Raw genomic sequence first — 21206 nt, forward strand, 5'->3', positions numbered from 1 at the left:
TCAACGTAATCCACTACATAAACAAACTCAAAGAAAAAAACCCACATGATCATCTCACTAGATACTGAAAAAGCATTTGACAAAATCCAGCACCCCTTTATGATAAAAGTGTTGGAAAGATCAGAAATTCAAGGCCCATACCTAAACATAATAAAAGCAATATTCAGCAAACCAATTGCCAACATCAAACTAAATTGAGAGAAACTTGAAACTATCCTGCTGAATTCCGGTATTAGACAAGGCTGTCCACTTTCTTACTACCTATTCAATATAGTACTAGAAGTCCTAGCCAGAGAAGTTAGACAACAAAAAGTGGTCAAAGGGATACAAATTCGAAAGGAAGAAGTCAAAATATCATTTATTTGCAGATGATATGATAGTATACTTAAGTGATCCTCCAAAATTCCACCAGAGAACTCCTAAACCTGATAAACAACTTCAACAATGTGGCTGGACATAAAATTAACTCAAACCAATCAGTGGCCTTTCTCTACTCAAAGGATAGACAGGCTGAGAAAGAAATTAGAGAAAAAACTCCCTTCACAATAGTCACAAATAATATGAAATACTTTGGTGTGACTCTAACTAAACACATAAAGGATCCCTATGACAATAACTTCAAGTCTCGGAAGAAAGAATTCGAAGAACATCTCAAAAAATGGAAAGATCTTCCATGCTCATGAATTGGCAGGATTAGCACAGTAAAAATAGCCATCTTGCCAAAAGCAATCTAGATATTAAATGTCATCTCCATCAAAATCCCAACTCAATTTTTCATAGAGCTAGAAAGAGCAATTTGAAAATTAATCTGAAATAACAAAAAACCCAGGATAGTGAAAACTATTCTCAACAATAAAAGAACTTCTGGCAGAATCACCATCTCTAAATCCAAGCTATACTACAGTTGTGATAAAAAGTGCACGGTATTGCTACAGTGACAGGCAAGTCGATTAATGGAATTGAATTGAAGACCCAGAAATGAACCCACACACCTATTTTCTGGAATAGTTTGAGGAGTATTGGTATTAGCTCTTCTTTGAAAGCCTGGTAGAATTCTGCAACAAAATTATCTGTCCTTCGGCTTCTTTTTTTAAGATTCGAAATATTTACTGACTACTTATATTTCTTTCAGGGTGGTAGGGCTGTTTAAATAATTTGCCTATTCATGGTTTAAGTTTGGGAAGTGTTACCTGTCTAGAAAGTCATCCATTTCATTCTGATTTTCCAATTTTGTGGATTACATGCTTTTGAAGTAATGATTCTTTGAATTTCCTAAGTATCTGTTGTTCTGTCTCCCTTTTCAATTCTTATTTTGTTTAACTATGTTCATTTTCACAAAGAACTAGCTCTTGGTATTGTTGTTTTGTGGTGTTTTTTTTTTTTATTTGTTTCTTTGATTCTAACTGATTGATTCAGCCCTGATTTTGATTATTTCCTGCCATCTAATGCTCTCTGGTCTGTTTGATTCATCTTTTTTGTTTCTTACAGATTTCAGGTATAGTTTTAAATTACTGATAGGAAACTTACTAATGTCTTTATGGAGGCACTTAATGATATGTTGTGCCTTAATTTTTACTGAATTCTAAAATATCTTTAATTTCTTTATTATTTCTTCCATTACCCAAAAATCATTGAGCTGAAAATTTTTCAATTTCCATGAATGTGTAGGATTTCTGGTATTTCTCTTGTTCACCAAGTCCTGATTTAATCCATTGTAGTCTGATAGGATACAGCGAGTTATTTCAATTTTCTTGTATCTGTTGAGACTAATGTTTTGACTGACTGGTCAGTTTTGGAGAAGGATCCATGAGGTTCTGAGGATATGTTTAGATGGAATATTCTGTACATGTCTGTTAGGTCCATTGGATTTATAATGTCTGTTAGTTTCACAATTTTTCTGTTTAGTTTTGTTTGTATGTATGACCTGTCAATTGGAGAGAATTGGGTATTAAACTCTCTCATTATTAATCTGTGGGATTTGACATGCAATTTAAGCTTTAGGAGTGCTTCTTCTACAAATGTGCTACCCACTGCCTCCCTATCTATTCAATATGGTACTTGAAGTTCTAGGTAGAGCAATAAAACTAAGAGACCAATGGAATACAAATTCCAAGGAAGAAGGCAAACTGTCAATATTAGTAGATGATTTGATAGTATACATAAGCAATCCTAACTCCTACATTTGATAAACACCTTCATTAAGGTAGCTGGAAAATTAAAGAAAAGAAATCAGTAGCCCTCATTTATACAAATTATAAGCAAGTAAAGAAAGAAATTATGGAGAAAACATACTTTACAATAGCCATGACTAATATAAAATATCTTGGGGTGACTCTAGCCAATCAAGAGAAAGATCTGTATGAAAATAACTTTGACTCTCAGAAAAAAGAAATTGAAGACAATATCAGGAGATGGAAAGATCTCCCATGTTCATAGATCAGTAATATTAACCTACTGAAAATGGCCATCTTACCAAAAGAAATCTACAAATTCAGTGCATTCCTGTTCAAAATTCCAACAGAATTTTATATAACTTTGAAAGAAAAATTCTCAACATCATATGGAAAAACAAAAACAAAAACATAAATGCAGGATAGCCAAAACAATCCTGAACATTGAAAGAACTTTGGGTGGAATCACCATCCCTGACCTCAACCAGAACTAAAAAAAAAAAAAATAGTGATAAAAATTGTTTGTTATATCCAATATATATAAAGAACTCAAGAAGTTAGACTCCAGAAAACCGAACAACCCTATTAAAAAATGGGGTACAGAGTTAAACAAAGAATTATCACCTGAAGAACTTCGGATGGCGGAGAAGCATCTTAAAAAATGCTCCACTTCATTAGTCATTAGGGAAATGCAAATCAAAACAACCCTAAGATTTCATCTTACACCAGTCAGAATGGCTAAGATTAAAAATTCAGGAGACAGCAGGTGTTGGAGAGGGTGCGGAGAAAGAGGAACACTCCTCCACTGCTGGTGGGGTTGCAAATTGGTACAACCACTCTGGAAAGCAGTCTGGCGGTTCCTCCGAAAACTGGGCACCTCACTTCCAGAAGATCCTGCTATACCACTCCTGGGCATATACCCAGAGGATTCCCCACCATGTAATAAGGATACATGCTCTACTATGTTCATAGCAGCCCTATTTATAATTGCCAGATGCTGGAAAGAACCCAGGTATCCCTCAACAGAAGAGTGGATACAAAAAATGTGGTATATCTACACAATGGAGTACTATTCAGCCATTAGAAACAATGAATTCATGAAATTCTTAGGCAAATGGATGGAGCTAGAGAACATCATACTAAGTGAGGTAACCCAGACTCAAAAGGTGAATCATGGTATGCACTCACTAATAAGTGGTTATTAACCTAGAAAACTGGAATACCCAAAACATAATCCACACATCAAATGAGATACAAGAAGAAAGCAGGAGTGGTCCCTGGTTCTGGAAAGACTCAGTGAAACAGTATTTGGCAAAACCAGAACGGGGAACTGGGAAGGGGTGGGAGGGAGGACAGGGGAAGAGAAGGGGGCTTACGGGACTTTCGGGGAGTGGGGGGGGGGCTAGAAAAGGGGAAATCATTTGAAATGTAAATAAATTATATCAAATAAAAAAAAAAAAAAAAAAAAAAAAAAAAAAAAACAAAAAATTGTTTGTTAATGGTACATAAACTGACATATTAATCAAGGAATATAATCAAAGATGAAGAAAAAACCCACATGCCTATGGACACTTGATTTTAGTAAAGAAGCCAAAACCATATAATGGAGAAATGAAAGCATCTTCAACAAATGGAACTGGTCTAATTGGATGTCTGCATGTAAAAGAATAGATCAATATTTACCACCTTACACAAAACTCAAGTCCAACTGGATCAAGGACCTCAACATAATCCTGGATAGAGTAAATCCTAAAGAGGAGAAAGTGGGAAATAGCCTTGAGTAGCCTTTTCAACAAATGGTGCTGGTTCAATTGGGGGTCAGCACGCAGAAGAATTTGAATTGATCCATTCTTATCTCCTTGTACTAAGATCAACTCCAAGTGGATCAATGACTTCTACATAAAGCCAGACACACTGAAACTAATAGAAAAGAAACTGGGGTAGAACCTTGAGGACATTGGTACAGGAAGAAAGTTCCTGAACAGAACACCAATAGCTTATGCTCTAAGATCAAGAATTGACAAATGGGACCTCATAAAATTACAAAGTTTCTGTAAGGCAAAGGAAACCATATAAAGGACAAATTGGCAATCAACAAATTCAGAAAAGATCTTCATCAACCCTACATCTGACAGAGGGCTAATATCCAATATATACAAAGAACACAAGAAGTTAGACCCCAGAATACCAAATAATCCTATTAAAAATGGGGTACAGAACTAAACAAAGAATTTTCACCTGAAGAACTTCAGATGGCTGAGAAGCACCTTAAAAAATGTTCAACATCATTAGTCATTAGGGAAATGCAAATCAAAACAACCCTGAGATTTCACCTCTCACCAGTCAGAATGGCTAAGATTAAAAACTCAGGAGACAGCAGGTGTTGGCAAGGATGCGGAGAAAGAGGAGCATTCCTCCACTGCTGGTGGGGATGCAATCTGGTATAGCCACGCTGGAAATCAGTCTGGCGGTTTCTCAGAAGACTGAGCATGACACTTCTGGAGGAGCATGCTATACCACTCCTGGGCATATACCCAGAGGATTCCCCTACATGTAATAAGGATACATGCTCCACTATATTCATATCAGCCCTATTTATAATAGACAGAAGCTGGAAAAAACCCAGATGTCCCTCAATGGAGGAATGGATACAAAAAATGTGGTATATATATATATACATATATATATATATATATATATATATATATATATATATATATATATACCCACACACACACACACACACACAATCACACACAATGGCATACTAGTCATCCATTAGAAATAATGAATTCATGAAATTCTTAGACAAATTGATGGAGCTGGAGAACATCATACTAAGTGTGTTAACCCAGTCTCAAAGATCACTCATAGTATGCACTCACTGATAAGCGGATATTAGCCTAGAAACTTTTGAGTACCCAAGACATAATTCACAAATTAAATGATGTCCAAAAAGAATGGAGGAGTGGCCCCTGGTTCTGGAAAGGCTCAGTGCAGCAGTGTAGGGCAATACCAGAGCAGGGAAGTGGGAAGGGGTGGATGGGGGAACAGGGGGAGGTAAGAGGGCTTATGGGACTTCGGCGAGTGTGGAACCAAGAAACGGTAAATCATTTGAAATGTAAATAAAGAATATATCGAATAAAAATAAAAGGAGACATTTTCCTAAACAACACCAATGGATCAAGCTAAACTCTAAGAGTAATAATTGATGGATAAGGTCTCATGAAACTGAAAAGATTCTGTAAGGCAAAGGACACTGGTAATTGGCCCCAACTGCAGCCTACAGATTGTAAAAGGATTTTTCACCAAGCTACATCTGACAGAGGGCTAACATCCAAATTTTATTAAAAATTCAAGAAGTTAGATACCAACAACCCAAATAACCCAAATAAAAATGGGGTATAGAGAGAAACGGAATTCTCAACAGAGGAATTTTGAATGATTGAGAAGCCCTTAAAGAAATGTTCAAAGTCTTAGTCATCAGGGAAATAGAAATCAAAACAACTCTGAGATTCCATCTTACACCCATCAGAATGGCTAGAAACAAAAAGATAATCTACAGACTTTCAGAAAATTTACAGATTTTTATCATGAGATAGCACATGCTGGGAAGGATATGGAACAAGGAGAACACTCCTCTTTTGCTGGTGGGAGTGTAAACTTGTATAAGCACTTTGGAAATTAATTTGGTTGTTTCCCAGAAAACTTGGAATAGTTTTAACTCAAGAACCAATTATGCTACTCCTAGGCATATATGCAAAAGATGCTTCAACATCCCACAAAGACACTTGTTCAGCTATGTTCATAGCAGGTTTATTTCCAATAGTCAGAAACTGGGAAAAAATAGATATCACTCAAGTGAAGAATAGATAAAGAAAATGTGGTACATCCACTAAATGGAATACTATTCAGAGATTAAAAAACAAAGACATCATGAATTTCACTAGCAAATAGATGGAACTAGAGAATATCATCCTGAATGATACAACCCAGTCCCAAAATAACATGCATGTTATGGTCTCACTTAAAATTGGATATTATCCATAAAATACAGCATACCCATGCTACACTCCATGGACTCAAAGAAGCTAAACAAGAAGGAAGGCCCTAGTGAAGATACTTGAATCTCACTTAGATGGGATAATAAAAAGTTCATAAGAGGCGGATAGAGGGGGGAGCTGTGTGGGAGAAGGAATAGAGAGTGGAGTGGGGGTTCATTATCAGGTGTTGTGAGGGAAAGGAGAGATATCCAGATGGCCATGAAAATGAATAGAAATCTACAACTGGCAAGGATGTGGAGTTGGGGGTATGGGGACATTTCCAGGATGCAAAAGCGACATGGGATAAGAGAGCTCAAATATCCATGGGGTTGACCTTAGCTGTGACTCACAAAATTGAGGATATGGAACCTGAAGATGCCACCTCTTGTAGCCAGGTGGAAACCTCAGTGGAGCTATAGGAAAACCAATCCACCCACAAAACTTTCAACCCAAAATTCATCCTGTCTAAAAGAAATGCAGGTATGGGGGATGTAACAGACACTGAGGGAATGGCCAACCAATAACCAATCTATTTTGAGACCTATCCCTTGGGTAAGCACAAATCCCTGACACTATTAATGATACCTTTACTTATAAACAGGAGTCTAATATGGCTCTCCTCTGAGAGACTCCACACAGCAGCTGACTGACACACACAGGTAATGGGTTGATGGAAGCTGGAAGAATAGCCGGAAGGATTTTGACCCCTAAGGGGATAGGAATTCTACAGGAAAACCAATAGAATCAACTAACCTGGACTTTTGGGTCTCTCAGGGACTGAACTACAATCCAAAGTGCATACACAGGCTGCACCTACCCCTACTCGCATATGTAACAGATATGCAGGGCTTCCTTGTCTGGCCTCAGTTCAAGAAGATGCATCTAGCCCTGCAGAGACTTGATAGGCCAGAATGGCAAGATATCAAGCTGGACTTACCCACTCAGGAGAAGTGGGGGAATGGTAGGAAAGGATTGTGGTAAGGGGGTTATGGAGAGCTGGGCAGTGAGTGGTATGTAAAGTGACTATAAAAAAAGTAGTGATAAAATGACTCTTACTGATATATATGAGCTATACTCACATGATAAAAGTATTCTTCATAGATTTACATGAAACAGTGTTTTGTCCATTCATCACAGAGCATTTTACTAGAGTTGATGGAAACCAGTACAGAAATCCATAGGAAGACAACACACACGCATACAGACACACACACACACACACACACACACACACACACACTGAGAGAGAGAGACAGAGACAGAGACAGACAGAGACAGACACAGAGACAGACAGACAGACAGACAGACAGACAGACAGAAACAGAGTCAGAGAGACAGAGAGAGAAAGAGGTAGCTCGGCGCATTCAGCTTTAAATGAGATTGTCTCCATCAAACTCTTCCCCTTAGAGCTGGGCACTCTGGAAGTGTAGGTGGAAATGGTGTTAGAGCCTCAGTAGATGAAGGGCACTAGAAGAACAAGTTCTTCTGAATCAATGGAACAAGGCTGGTATACACTCACTGAGGCTGAAGCAGCAAGAACAGGGCAGACAGCAGGAAGAACTAGGTCCTCTGCATATATCTTATATCATTCAGTTGAGTGTTTTTCTGGAATTCCTGAGACTGAACAGGTGGGCCTCTGATTCTTGTGCCTGTCCTTGAGTTTGCTTTATCTGGCCTAGATGTAATAGTTTTTGCCTTATCTTACTATATTTTATTTTGTGAAATGGTTTGTTATCTTTTAGAAGCCTAATGACAGACAGGAAGCAAAGGAATGGATCCTGTAAGGAGGGGAGCTGGGAAAGAAGTGGGAGGAGCAGAGGGTGGGGAAACTGTAATCAGGCTATATTGTAGGGAAAAAAATGAAGGAAAAAAAACAGTTTTTTTTCTTGTTTGCTGAATGAAAATCTTTGAGTTTTCTTTGCAATTGATGCAAAAGTTGTTGGCACTACTAAGGTACAAATAAAATTTAAAGATATAATTATCTTTTTTGGATATTTTGTATATACATATTTCAAATGTTATCCCCTTTCCCCATTTCCCTCCAGAATGTCCCTCTCCAATGCCCCCACCCCTGCTTCTGATAGTGCTCCCCCTCCCACCCACTCATTCTAAATTTGTCTTAAAAATAAACAAATTTTAATTATGGAAAAAATCCATTAATAATTAACATTGCTTTGATATCTCAGTATGAACATTTTCCAAAGAAAATAAATCAATCTTTGTGAGAGTAAAGTTAATCCATTCAATTTATATTGCATTGAAAATGGATATAACAGTACCCAGCAATTAGATAGAGCTTAAATTTATATTGAATTGTGCATTGTGAGGAAACAAATATAATTTCACTGAGGTGAAAATCAAAAGAGAGAAAAACATTATCGTGATTTTCCTCAATTATTTAATTTGCAAACTACTTTAAATTTCAAGTCAATACTTCCTTCTCAATCAAATATACTAAGCATTACAGGCAGGCTTTTTTGTTTGTTTGGTTGGTTGGTTAGTTGCTTGCTTGCTTGTATTTTGCTTGTTTGTTCATTTGTTCTTTCTCCCCCATGCATCTTAGAAAATTTACAAAAAGCAAATCAAGAAATCACCATGGGTTAGAATAAAGCAGAAACTTGCTGCCTCAGATGGCAGCTGTACAGACAGAAGTCCTTCTCACCCACATCCACCTAATGTTGCTAGATTGGGGATGAAGCTTGGATATTACATTTAGGTGCAAGTGTGACAACCCTATTTAGCTATTCTGGATCCACTGTGGAAGGGAAGACTCCTCCCAACCCCCCACCCCAGTATCTCCTGACACTCATAACTGATCTGCATGCACATCCTATGGCTCCCTGTTTCTCTTTCCTAAATAAGTAAATTTAAAAATAAATAAAAATTTTCACAGACACCAATTCAATTTGTACAATTTCAGGATATTAGGTTGATTCTCTACATCACAAAGATAGCAAGCAAAAGGCATAGAGGTGTATATTCAAAAGGAGGACAGAAACAAATTACTATGTTTCATCACAAAACAATCAACAGTTTAGAAACAGAAACTGAGCAGGAAGTGTTGTAATAGATGCTTTTAAAAAAATGTTTTTACAAGCCTGAAAACAGAAAATGTACAAATAAAGCTGTCAGTTGCCCAGACCCTAGGTCCTTCTTCTAAGGTAAATGATGAATAACAAAAAAACATAAAAACTAAAAAAAATCCCTTACTCTTCTACTGCCTGCTCTGCACAAGAAGGTGCTCTAAGAACATAGAGAAAGTGAAGTTTATGAATGGAGAGGAACAAACCTTTAGTGTGAATGAGAAGCATTTTAAGACAGTTAAGATAGCAAACTTCTCTTACATTTTAGCAAAATTTAAGAAATACTTAGAAAACACTCTTTGAATATTGCATGAAAGAAAAATAACCAGATAACTGATAGGAACTATCGAGAGTAAATTTTGGTGTTTTGGTTCCTACCTGAGGAAGACTAGACCCTGTTGCTTTATTTGAACATTTGATAGGGATGCACACGGTGCAGGTGGGAAATCAAATGCTCTGCTCCTTCTGCTTCATCTTTTTCTATTTCTAAGCAAGTAACCCAAATCTTCAGCTGCAAATCTGGTTAGCATGACTGTTCTGAGTGCACACAGAACCTACATTTAAGGCTGGTCTGGCTTGTGGTGCTTTCAATACTTCCTTCATTTTCCACTAAAGAGTTGAAATGATCATTTTAGTTAAAATCTGCAGAAAGTGTCTCCCAGATTCAAAAGCATAAGACACAATATTTCTTATACAAAAACAAACAAAAACCAAATAACCAAATGACAACAAAAACAAAACAAACAACAAATATATGTTTGATATATATATATCAAACTTCTTATGAAAGGAAAAGATTTTGGAGAAAGACATTAAATTGTTTATGTAGGAATGTCCACAGCTGTTCCAGTGGAAGGCTTCCAGAATCGATTTAATAAGATGAATTGTGAGAGATAAAGGAGATTAAAATTTAGAGGAAGGTCAGGCAGACTTATTGCTACTGTTTAGTGTAAAGGTCAGAGACTGTAAAGCACCCATTGAGAATTCCGTTACAATGACCTGTAGTGAAAAGAAAGGTGTCTTCCTCTCTTATCGTTACATAAAACCAAGTAGATCATTCAGAGAATGACGGTAATTGTTTGGAGATAATATAATATAAATGTCAACTCACATAAAGTTAGAACAAACAGAATATGCTAAACAGAAATGTAAACAGCTGGCCGAGGAGAAACACACGATCCTTATGAAGAGCTCAAGCTGTGAAATTCTGAACAGTATCTTGAACTTTATGAATCAACACATGTTGACTTAAATTTCTGCACCCATTTATCAGCAATGAACTTTTCTCCTCGGTGCTTACAACTTAGATAGTAGATTTAACAAGAGATTTAAACTGCCCTAACTTTATAGTAAATATATATAAGAGAAATATCATATGTCTTTATTTTGTTTAATTTTTGATTGGAGTGAAAATGACATTTTATTCAAAGGTGAGCAGACCTACATCAATATGTTTGACTTTGTACATCATTATGAACATGCCAAGCTCTTGTATATCATTTATGTACAAGCCAGGATCTCAGTATCTAAAAAGACCCAATACATATGGCATCTATTCTGTCAACATAAACCTTACCATCAAAAATTCAGGAATAAAGATGAATGCATGTTTGATTTTTACTTGCATTTTTACTGCATTTGGTATATAAATAATAAATCACATTTCAGATTATCAAGCAACTTGTATAGCAGCAATAAGTATGCCCACTAGCCAGCCAGGAGACATTAAAATTCAATGGCCAAGAAGAATGATCAGAAGTCCCTTTAAAGTGAAGAATGAAAATATTTGAAGAATATTTAGTAAAAACTGCAATATTTAGGTGAAACCTAAACTTGGATTAAAAAAAGCCCTGTCACTTCCTCTATTTTTTGTGTTATTTGTATCAAGAGTTTCTAGGGTCCTTGTTTTACTATTTTACCTACAGATTTGAGCACTTACAAGAAAAATTGATATCACTTCGACAGAATGTCTTTACTTGTTATAGTAATTTGAATGAGAATGCCCTTATAAACTCATACATTTGAATGCATGGTCCTGAAATGGTAAAATGGTTTGGGAAGGATTAGGAGATGTGGTCCTTTTGGAGGAAGGATGCCACTGTAGATGAATTTTGAAGTTTCAAAAGCCGACACCATTCCCATTTACTGTGCTCTCTGCTCTGCTCCTGTTTCTCCCTCCTTTGTGCTTGTGAAGCAAATATACATTTTCAGTTACTGCTCCAGTAGTGTGCCTACCTGCCTGCTGCCTGCTACCTGCTGCCTGCTGCCTGACCTGATGGTCACAGATTCACCCTCTGAAACTTTAATCCCCTAATAAACTCATGGTTCTATAAGTTGCTTTGATCATGGTACTTCATCACATCAATTGGAAAGTAATTGAGATTTATATAACCTACCTTTCTGCAAGAAACTTTCAGTAAAAATGTAAATAGTCATGGTTGGGTCTCAAGTACTTTCCCCATAATGGCTGAGTCCAGCAAGTTTTTTTGTTTGTTTGTTTTTGTTTGTTTGTTTGTTTTAGTTTTTTTGAGACAGGGTTTCTCTGTGTAGCCCTGGCTGTCCTGGAACTCACTCTGTAGACCAGGCTGGCCTCGAACTCAAAAAGCTGCCTGCCTCTGCCTCCGAAACTGCTGGGAAAACAGGCGTGCACCACAACCACCCGACCAGCCAGTTATTTTTAAAAAGTAAAATATGAATAAGCAAAACAAAAACTACTCACCTAAGACAATGCAACAAAACAAACAAACAAACAAACACAGTGTCATGGTTATTACAAAAGAAATAAGACAGAGCAAATTAGAAAGCTCAGTTGAATAGCTGAGAGACAGAATTCAAAACAAAGAAAGTGGTAGAAATTTTGTGAATAGTCTTGTTTTTTATTAACTAATCAATTAATTAATTAATGTCTCCAATTCGTCCCAATCCTCCCCCCACCCCTAGAGTCCCTCTTCCAATCTTTCCTTCCCTTTGCCTCCGAGGGTAGTTTTCTACTATAAATTTTATTGTTCTTTTATCTCTCTGTGTCTCTCTGCCTCTGTCTCTCTATCACTCTATTTCTTTCTCTGTCTCCCTTTCAAATTCTGAGTCTTTCCTGTGTGTGTGTGTTTGTGTGTGTGTATGTATGTATATGTATGTTTGTGTGTAATAGTGCTTTATGAAGGCACTGAGTGTTCTTTGACTATAGAAAATTATGAGAAAACTGAACAACATAAAATTTGCAACCCTGTAGGAGGACCAGCAGTATCAATTAACCTGGACTCCTGAGACCTTTCAGATACTGGAATACCAACCAGGCAGCATTTACCAGATGACATGAGGCTTCCCCAAAACATATACAACAGATGACTGTCAGATCTAGGTTTAGTCAGAAAAGATGCATCTAACCTTTAAGAGACTAGAGGCCCTAGAGAGTTTAGAGGTCTGATTGGGTAGGGTTGGAGGTAGGGACATCCTCGTGGAGATAGTGGTTAGGAGGGAGGTATGGAATGTGCAACAGTCAGAGGGTGGCCCGCTGGGATTTAAAATAAATAATAAGAGAGAGAGAAAGAGAGAGAGAGAGAGAGAGAGAGAGAGAGAGAGAGGGAGAGGGAGAGGGAGAGGGAGAGGGAGAGGGAGAGGGAGAGAGAGAGAGGGAGGGAAGGAGGGGGAGAGAGAGAGAGGGAAGGAGGGGGAGAGAGAGAGAGAGGGAGGGAGGGAGGGAAGGAGGGAGGGAGAGAGAGAGAGAGAGAGAGAGAGAGAGAGAGAGAGAGAGAGAGAGAGAGAGAGAGAGAGAGAGATTTGGTAACCCAGAAGAGATCTATTCCTATTCTCTTAGGAATAGCTATCCATTTTAATGAAAAACCAACCATGGTCATAGAAATACTTCCTTTATGAAAGTGATGTCACAGGGAATACAAATTGAGTAAGAATTTCATGAAATGAAGATTCTATATGGAAAATTTCATTATGTACTGTTTTATTCCTTTAATAACTTGAGTCAAGAGGGGCTGTACCATATGCTCTGTCTTCCAGGAAGAATACAGCAAATGGCTATAAAATCACTTCAGGATTTAATGAGTTTTGACAGCTAGTCTTCAAATTCAAGCCAGAAACTCCTGCTCTTTCTTCCACAGCATGTTTTGAAACTGAAATATATGACTAATTACATAAATACACTACTAGCCTCACATGTTGTATACATAATAGTAACTTTTCCTCTCTCTACCAACATTATTTCATAACTTCTATATCAGAAAGTATTATCAAAATAATAAAGAATGAAAATAATGAATTTGATTTGAAGTATTCTGGATTGTTGTTTCCTAAAGCCATCCTAGAATGCCATCTTTAATCAATTCCTGTCACCTGGCCTCATCATGTAGCATGTTTAGTTAAAGAATCTTTGTATAGTTTACAACTCAAAACTAAAAATAAATCAAACTCTCTCGTATGTTTCTTGAAACATGTCCATGAATCATGTAGGTTCTCTCAACAATTTCCCTACTGCCCCACCACATAAGAAGGTCACACTGACAATTTGGACTTTAAAGCAACAATATGTGGGGAAACTGAGTTGTAGACTATAAGCTTTCAAATTGTGTCTTCTCATATGATAATCAAACTGGAAGCACACTCTAGAGTCTACAAGAGACTTTGGGTAATTGTGAGGCTGAATGGTTCTTTCAAAGTTCTTAATGTGCAATGATGTTCTCTTTAACTTGCAACAAATAAACATAGGAAAGAGGTGGAATCCTATTTCTCAGATGAAAATAAGTTAACTTGGGGCAATTTATCTTTCATAGCAGATTATGGTGCATTGCCAGCAGGCCACAGATGCACACCCTATGAGAAACCTGAAGAGACATATGTGAGGAGGGCAAATGAATTGAACTGCAGTGCAGTAATGAGGTGTCAACCATCCTCCAGATGAACGCTTCAAATATTTATCTTAAAAACAAAAATATCTTCTTGCAATTTTTTTCTATTCCTGTTTAATAACAAGAGTTTTCATTTTATATATTCTCAGGAATAAATAAATTGGGAGAGGCATAAGAAAGAAATGAAGAGGGGACATGAAGTTATTGCATACTAGAGAATGAGACAGATAATATTTAATATTAGCTTTATGAATTATTCAAAATCCTTCTGATTTGAAGACAATTGAATTCACATATCCACATGAAAAGTTTCTCAGTAATTTTCAGCTTCCTTTCTAGCTTCTATTGTTTACTCACCCAATCCTCCAAAATTATGAATCATGTCAAGACCAACAATAGATTGTCTTGTGTATCCTTCTCTCAGGGATCAGGGATTGAACAGCCATATTTGAATCATTACTGTGATTCTTGTCTTATACTTCAAATAAAAATGAATCAATTGGCAAATTCTGACAAAATCCAGGGTCTTTCTTTTAAAAATTTCACATATACCTAGCCATTGTTTCCAGAGATTTCTGGAAATACTGTATAAAATAGGAATACCATATGAAAGAAAATCCCTGAGACACTAGCAATCATGTGATTTGTCAAATATTTGGAGAACACAAATGTATCTGCTTGAGAAAGGCTTGAAAAACTAAACATTCACAGTATAATTGATTCTCCATATTCTGTCACTTTAAATAAAGAACATTATTGTTTGTCCATGTGCATGTCACCTATTTAGAGAGATACCATGGGCTTATAGTCATTTTGGTTATCCCTTAGTACTCAATAAACAGTCATAGAATTAATAAATAAATTCTCTTAATAGAAATTGTCTGTTAAATGATAAAGATGGAAATATTGTTGCTTTACAAGCTAACATATTTCTGTGATTATAATATTGCTTTTAGCTGATATGGTAGTTTCACTAGTAATGACTCCATAGACTCATGTGTTTGAATGTTTCACCCATAGGGAGTGACACTATTAGGGTGTATGGCCTTGGTGAAGTACTTGTAGACTTTTGGAGGAATTTCGTCATTATGCATGCAGGGTCTGAGTTTCTTTTTTTTCCTTTTTTTTCTTTTTTCCTTTTTTTCCCTTTTTTCCTTTTTTTCCTTTTTTTTGGGGGGGGGGGGAGGGTTGAGACAGGATTTCTGTGTATAGTCCTGGCTATCCTGGAACTCACTCTGTAGTCCAGGCTGGCCTCAAACTCAGAAATCCACCTGCTTCTGCCTCCCAAGTGCTGGGATTAAAGGAGCGTGCAACCACTGCCTGACCTGAGTTTTCTTATGCCTAATCTATACTCAGTGTGGCACACAGTCTCCTTCTGCTGCCTGATGATCAAGATATATAACTCTCAGCTCCTTCCCCAGCACCATATCTACCTGGACACTTCCTTCCTTTCCACCATGATGATAATAAACTAAACCTCTGAAAGTGGAAGCCAGCCCCAATTAATTGTTTTCCTTTATAAGTGTTATCTTGGTCTCAGTGTCTTTTCAAAGCAATAAAAGCCTAAGGCCCTTACTTCCATGCCTGATAGTAGATGATGCTTTACAATGCAACATACGTTGTTGACAAGGTCTGTTTTATCACAGATATCCTGAGCACTATACTCATGAACTCTTGGTTCTCTTTTATTTTATTCAGGATAGCCTGTCAGCTGGAAGTGGAAATGTGGGGAGGTAGACTTATTAAATGCTTATCTTAAATGTCAAGGAAACCTATTTGTCATAATATTAAATGATAACTATACACTTTTTATAATTTTTCTTCCATTTTGAGATGCTTCAGAATTTGCATAAGGTTAGTATAATGGTAACAAAATATTTACTGAATGTAGAAAGCAAAGGGCACAGAAAGCAACTAGACAGTGGGTACCTCTGAAGTAAGAAGCCAGAAAGAAGTAAGACAAAAATTTAAAATAGCAGAGGTCATGTGATTTTGTCCTATTCTACTTGTGTATTCCAAATGTTACAAGCAATTAGTATGTGATTTAATAAATAACTATAAATACTTTAAACACATATCAAACTCTAGTGAGAATTCATAAATTAATACCCTTACTGACCCTCTTTTGTACAATTGATGTGTGTTTCATCACTGAAGTCTCCACAGTCATTGTCACCATCACAGGCCCAATGCCCTGGGATACACCGGCCACTTGAACATCTGAACTGGTCTTCAAGGCAAGAGTGGATACAGCCTACCTCATCACTTCTGTCTCCACAGTCATCATCTGGAAAGAAATACTGAAAGCTAGCAAAAACTATTGTGCAAAAACATTTCCTTTTATGCTTAATGAATTTTATGCATATTTACCCATAATTTTAGAAAATAAAAGGTAAATTCATAACCAAACTTTCCAAAGAACAGGCATTCTATTCAGATATTGCAAGGTGACATAGCTAAGAATATAAGGAAAATTCTGTAATGATTCATAAACTACCAATGTTACATAAATGCTTTGGGAGCTTGAATTGTCCAGGTCATTTCCTTAATCGTTCCCTATATTCATCTTTGGATATGGATATCTGAAAATGAAGCTCTGTCAGATCCCCATGGGACAAATGTCATGCTCCATTATCCTTAATGCTGATCTCCAGGGACATGCCAGCTTCCTGCTCACCACTTTGCTTGGAAGTGCAAGTTTGTTTGCAATTCCCTGGGCCCCAGCCTGTCCAACATTGTGCCAGGAGCACTTGTTACTTGCCAGTGTCGCAGTGCCATTTGTTGCTGATGCATCTCCCACTCTTGCATATGAACTGAGTTAGGGGATCACAGGTTGGAAATTCTGTGAAAGATGTAAAAGGGAATATAAGAAACATATCATGGATTATGCATGATTTGATTTCTATCCCATTTACTCATGTCGTCAGAGCTATAGTCCTCTAGAAAGGCACAGGAGACAGGCAATAAGCCAATACCATGTTATAACTTCTTACATATATTAAGAACTTCTTAATGTCAGAACATCACTTAAAGGTCTGAAATAAGGAATTTCTAGCTACCATAAACCCAGGAGAACCATTGGATGCCATATCATTAGAACTCTTCATATTTTCTGAAATGCACATGCAGGCCAACCTTGCCTTGGTGAATGATAGCAACCAGAGCACTGCTGTGCTGCTACAAAATATTGATTCTGTGCATTTGGACTGTAGCACTTTTCTAAATTCAGAGAGCCAAACAGGATCATCAAGGGTAAAACTGACCTCTGAGGGATGCCAACATTGTGAAGAGAAATAATAATCAACTATTGAAGTCAGTTTAGTTTTTACTGTGTATTTACAAAGACTTTGACACTGTGAATTCAAATCTAAAACAAGTAAACAAAAACTGAGAAAAACTGATTCAGATTTTAAAAATGAGACTAAATCAATTAATGTAATTAAACCAATTGTTTAAAAATACTGCTTTCCTATCCCTTACATAACAACAATGAATAATAATGATGATAAAAGACAATTGACATAGTAAATCCAATTAGCCATTTTAAGATTCTAATAAATCCATAAACTAGTACTCGTATAAGAACTGATAATAATGAAAATTAGTAAAAAACATAATAACAGAGAAAAATAATGTGCTGAACATTTCGGCAAAATTTTGAACTTAGAGTTTTGCAAGAAAAATAGTACTATCTTTATTTAATGATAGTGGAAATAATTTATCTAAAGATTTGTGGATTTCCCGGAATTAGGCTTCTTCTCTCAAGAAAACACAGAATCATAATCAACATTTTTTCTTCAGAACAGCTTGCTTAAAATCTTAAAATATTTTACAGAAGAAGAACAACCAATGTTATCAGATATGTCCCATGGACTTCTTAAGAAACATTTAAAATAAGTTCTTGTTGGGCATATCACAGTTAGGGGACAAAAATGTTGTTGTTTTTCAGTCTAACTAATAGTCATATATTTATTGGCTGCTTACCAACTTATTTGTAGTTTTGAATTTGGAAATGTTAGCACTAATTAATTTGAAGAAAAATATAAAAACAGACAAACAAAGCCTACCTTATTATCAACTTTAAAAACTGAGAAACACAGATAATGCCCAATCATTTTGGCCTTAAGGCTCAGAGAAGTCCCACAGAACCATGATCATCAATGTTTCCAACACTGGTATACTCTTTTTAAAGCCATACGGCTGTTCCTGTTTCTAACATATTTTATTAGTAATTTTCTACGTCATATTTACTTTTCATCCATAATCTCCCCAAATTGATATTTTCATTATATTATAAATTGCCTCATTATACAAATGTTTTTATAGATTTTTGACCAGACATGAATTTTTAAATATTTAGATTATATAATATTTGGTTTCTATATTTTTGTTCAGATTTACAATTGTAGCATTGCTAGGGAAGAGACAAGATGCTCTTTGGAGTTCACAGGTAGAAAGTCTAGAATGGAGGAATGTTTGTCATCCTAGCACTGAATAAGACTAGGGTAAGGGGCTTCCTGGGCCTCACTGAAGGGTCTCATTGGACAGATGGCCTAATCAAGACTGTGAGTAATCTCTCTCTCCCTCCCCACTTCCTCTCAATGTATATATATACATATATATTCATTGCATAAATATATTTTATTTATAAATATCGTGATACATTTATTCAATATATATACACTGCATATTTAAATCACAAAAGTACCACATGTCTACCTGTGCATGCACATGAGGCCAGTGGAAGGGAAGGGAGGGAGAGGTGGAGAGAGAGAGACAGAGATAGAGAGACAAAGAGACAGAGAGAAAGACAGAGACACAGAGACACAGAGACACAGAGACACAGAGAGAGAGACAGAGACTCAGAGAGACACAGAGAGAGAAAGAGGAAGGGTAAGGGAGGAAGAGAGAAAAGAGTGAGGGGGCAAAGAAAGATAGATATGCTTGTCCTAAAACTGGAGAGACATTGGGACATAAATATAATTAAAAAATATAATGAAAAGGTGACAGATTTCAACAATTCAATAAAAGGAGGGAAATGTGAATCTGTGCTAATTGTGGGAGCCAGACCTGCTGACATAGGCCAGCAGCCCCTATCTGTACTTTGAGTGTTATGCTGGGATAAACATGAATTCAAGGCCAGACAAGAATAGGCAGAAAGACTCTGCCACAAAAACTGAGCAACAAAAGAAAAATTTAAGTCTTCAGTGTCTTAAAAAATCCTACCTTCTGCTCACATAGAGTTCAACACTTTTGTTTCATGGTCGTCTCACACCCTGGATTCTTCTGTCTAACCTCCTGAATGTGGAGACTGCACTCTTTTCTTTTCACTCTCTTATTAATACGAATTTAACATTTGAAATAAGTATGTAATTATCCCAGTTCATTTTTGTTTGTGTTCTGTTAAGATACTGCCATGTATTTTTAAGTTTGCCAAATAATTAAGTATAAAAATGTGCCTTTCCTGACTTAATATAGCATTCTGAAGACCATTAAATATTAAAATGTAATTCTGACACCTAAGGAAATCCTGAGATCATTTCTTCCTTGCAGAAAGTAATGGCCATCAGATAAGTGGAATAACTACCAGATTAAATGTCAAATTTTATTTTAACTTATGTTCTTTAATCATGTCAAATTGACAGTGCATTTTAGGAGGAATACATGAAATATAGGGCTTTCACTTGCCCATGAGTAAAAATATACACAGCACTAATTTCTTACTGTCCTACTACTAGTGCCCAATGTAGGCAGGAGTGGTGTCTATTTACAGTACACACCTCACGCTAAAACATAAATAACAGCTATAGCCTCTTGAAGTTAATATTTTCCCTCTTTCATATTAGTGCTAGTTTAACATTAAAAATAAGTATCTACTGAAGTTGAGCATTTTTTAAGATGCTTCTCCACCATCCAAAGTTCTTCAGGTGAGAATTCTTTGTTTAACTCTGTACCCCATTTTTTAATAGGGTTGTTCGGTTTTCTGGAGTCTAACTTCTTGAGTTCTTTATATATATTGGATATTAGCCCTCTATCTGATGTAGGATTGGTGAAGATCTTTTCCCAATTTGTTGGTTGCCGATTTGTCCTCTTGATGGTGTCCTTTGCTTTACAGAAACTTTGTAATTTTATGAGGTCCCATTTGTCAATTCTTGCTCTTAGAGCATACGCTATTGGTGTTCTGTTCAGAAACTTTCTCCCTGTACTGATGTCCTCAAGGGTCTTCCCCAGTTTCTTTTCTATTGCTTCAGAGTGTCTGGCTTTATGTGGAGGTCCTTGATCCATTTGGATTTGAGCTTAGTACAAGGAGACAAGGATGGATCAATTCGCATTCTTCTGCATGCTGACCTCCAGTTGAACCAGCACCATTTGTGAAAAGGCTATCTTTTTTCCATCGGATGTTTTCAGCTTCTTGTCGAGGATCAAGTGGCCATAGGTGTGTGGGTTCAAAATGCAAATCAAAACAACCCTGAGATTTCATCTTACACCAGTCAGAATGGCTAAGATTAAAAATTCAGGAGACAGCAGGTGTTGGAGAGGGTGTGGAGAAAGAGGAACACTCCTCCACTGCTGGTGGGGTTGCAAATTGGTACAACCACTCTGGAAATCAGTCTAGCGGTTCCTCAGAAAACTGGGCACCTCACTTCCAGAAGATCCTGCTATACCACTCCTGGGCATATACCCAGAGGATTCCCCACCATGTAATAAGGATACATGCTCTACTATGTTCATAGCAGCCCTATTTATAATTGCCAGATGCTGGAAAGAACCCAGGTATCCCTCAACAGAAGAGTGGATGCAAAAAATGAGGTATATCTACACAATGGAGTACTATTCAGCCATTAGAAACAATGAATTCATGAAATTCTTAAGCAAATGGATGGAGCTAGAGAACATCATACTAAGTGAGGTAACCCAGACTCAAAAGGTGAATCATGGTATGCACTCACTGATAAGTGGATATTAACCTAGAAAACTGGAATACCCAAAACATAATCCACACATCAAATGAGGTACAAGAAGAAAGGAGGAGTGGCCCCTTGTTCTGGAAAG

At 36.8% G+C, this 21206-nt stretch overlaps 1 protein-coding gene across 1 annotated transcript in view; it reads right to left on the reverse strand.

The window, feature by feature from the left end:
* Lrp1b (LDL receptor related protein 1B) overlaps window positions 1-21206 on the reverse strand; it is a 1719438-nt gene that overhangs the window by 793169 nt on the left and 905063 nt on the right. Inside the window, exons 19-20 of the mRNA XM_052181021.1 lie at window positions 16915-16995; window positions 16273-16440 (exon numbers count right to left, since the gene is read on the reverse strand). Of these exons, the coding sequence (XP_052036981.1) occupies window positions 16273-16440; window positions 16915-16995 (249 nt within the window). The remainder of the gene's footprint in view (window positions 1-16272; window positions 16441-16914; window positions 16996-21206) is intronic.

The sequence above is a fragment of the Apodemus sylvaticus genome, chromosome 5 (genome assembly GCF_947179515.1).
Source record: "Apodemus sylvaticus chromosome 5, mApoSyl1.1, whole genome shotgun sequence".
In the NCBI taxonomy this organism is placed as follows: Eukaryota; Metazoa; Chordata; class Mammalia; order Rodentia; family Muridae; genus Apodemus; species Apodemus sylvaticus.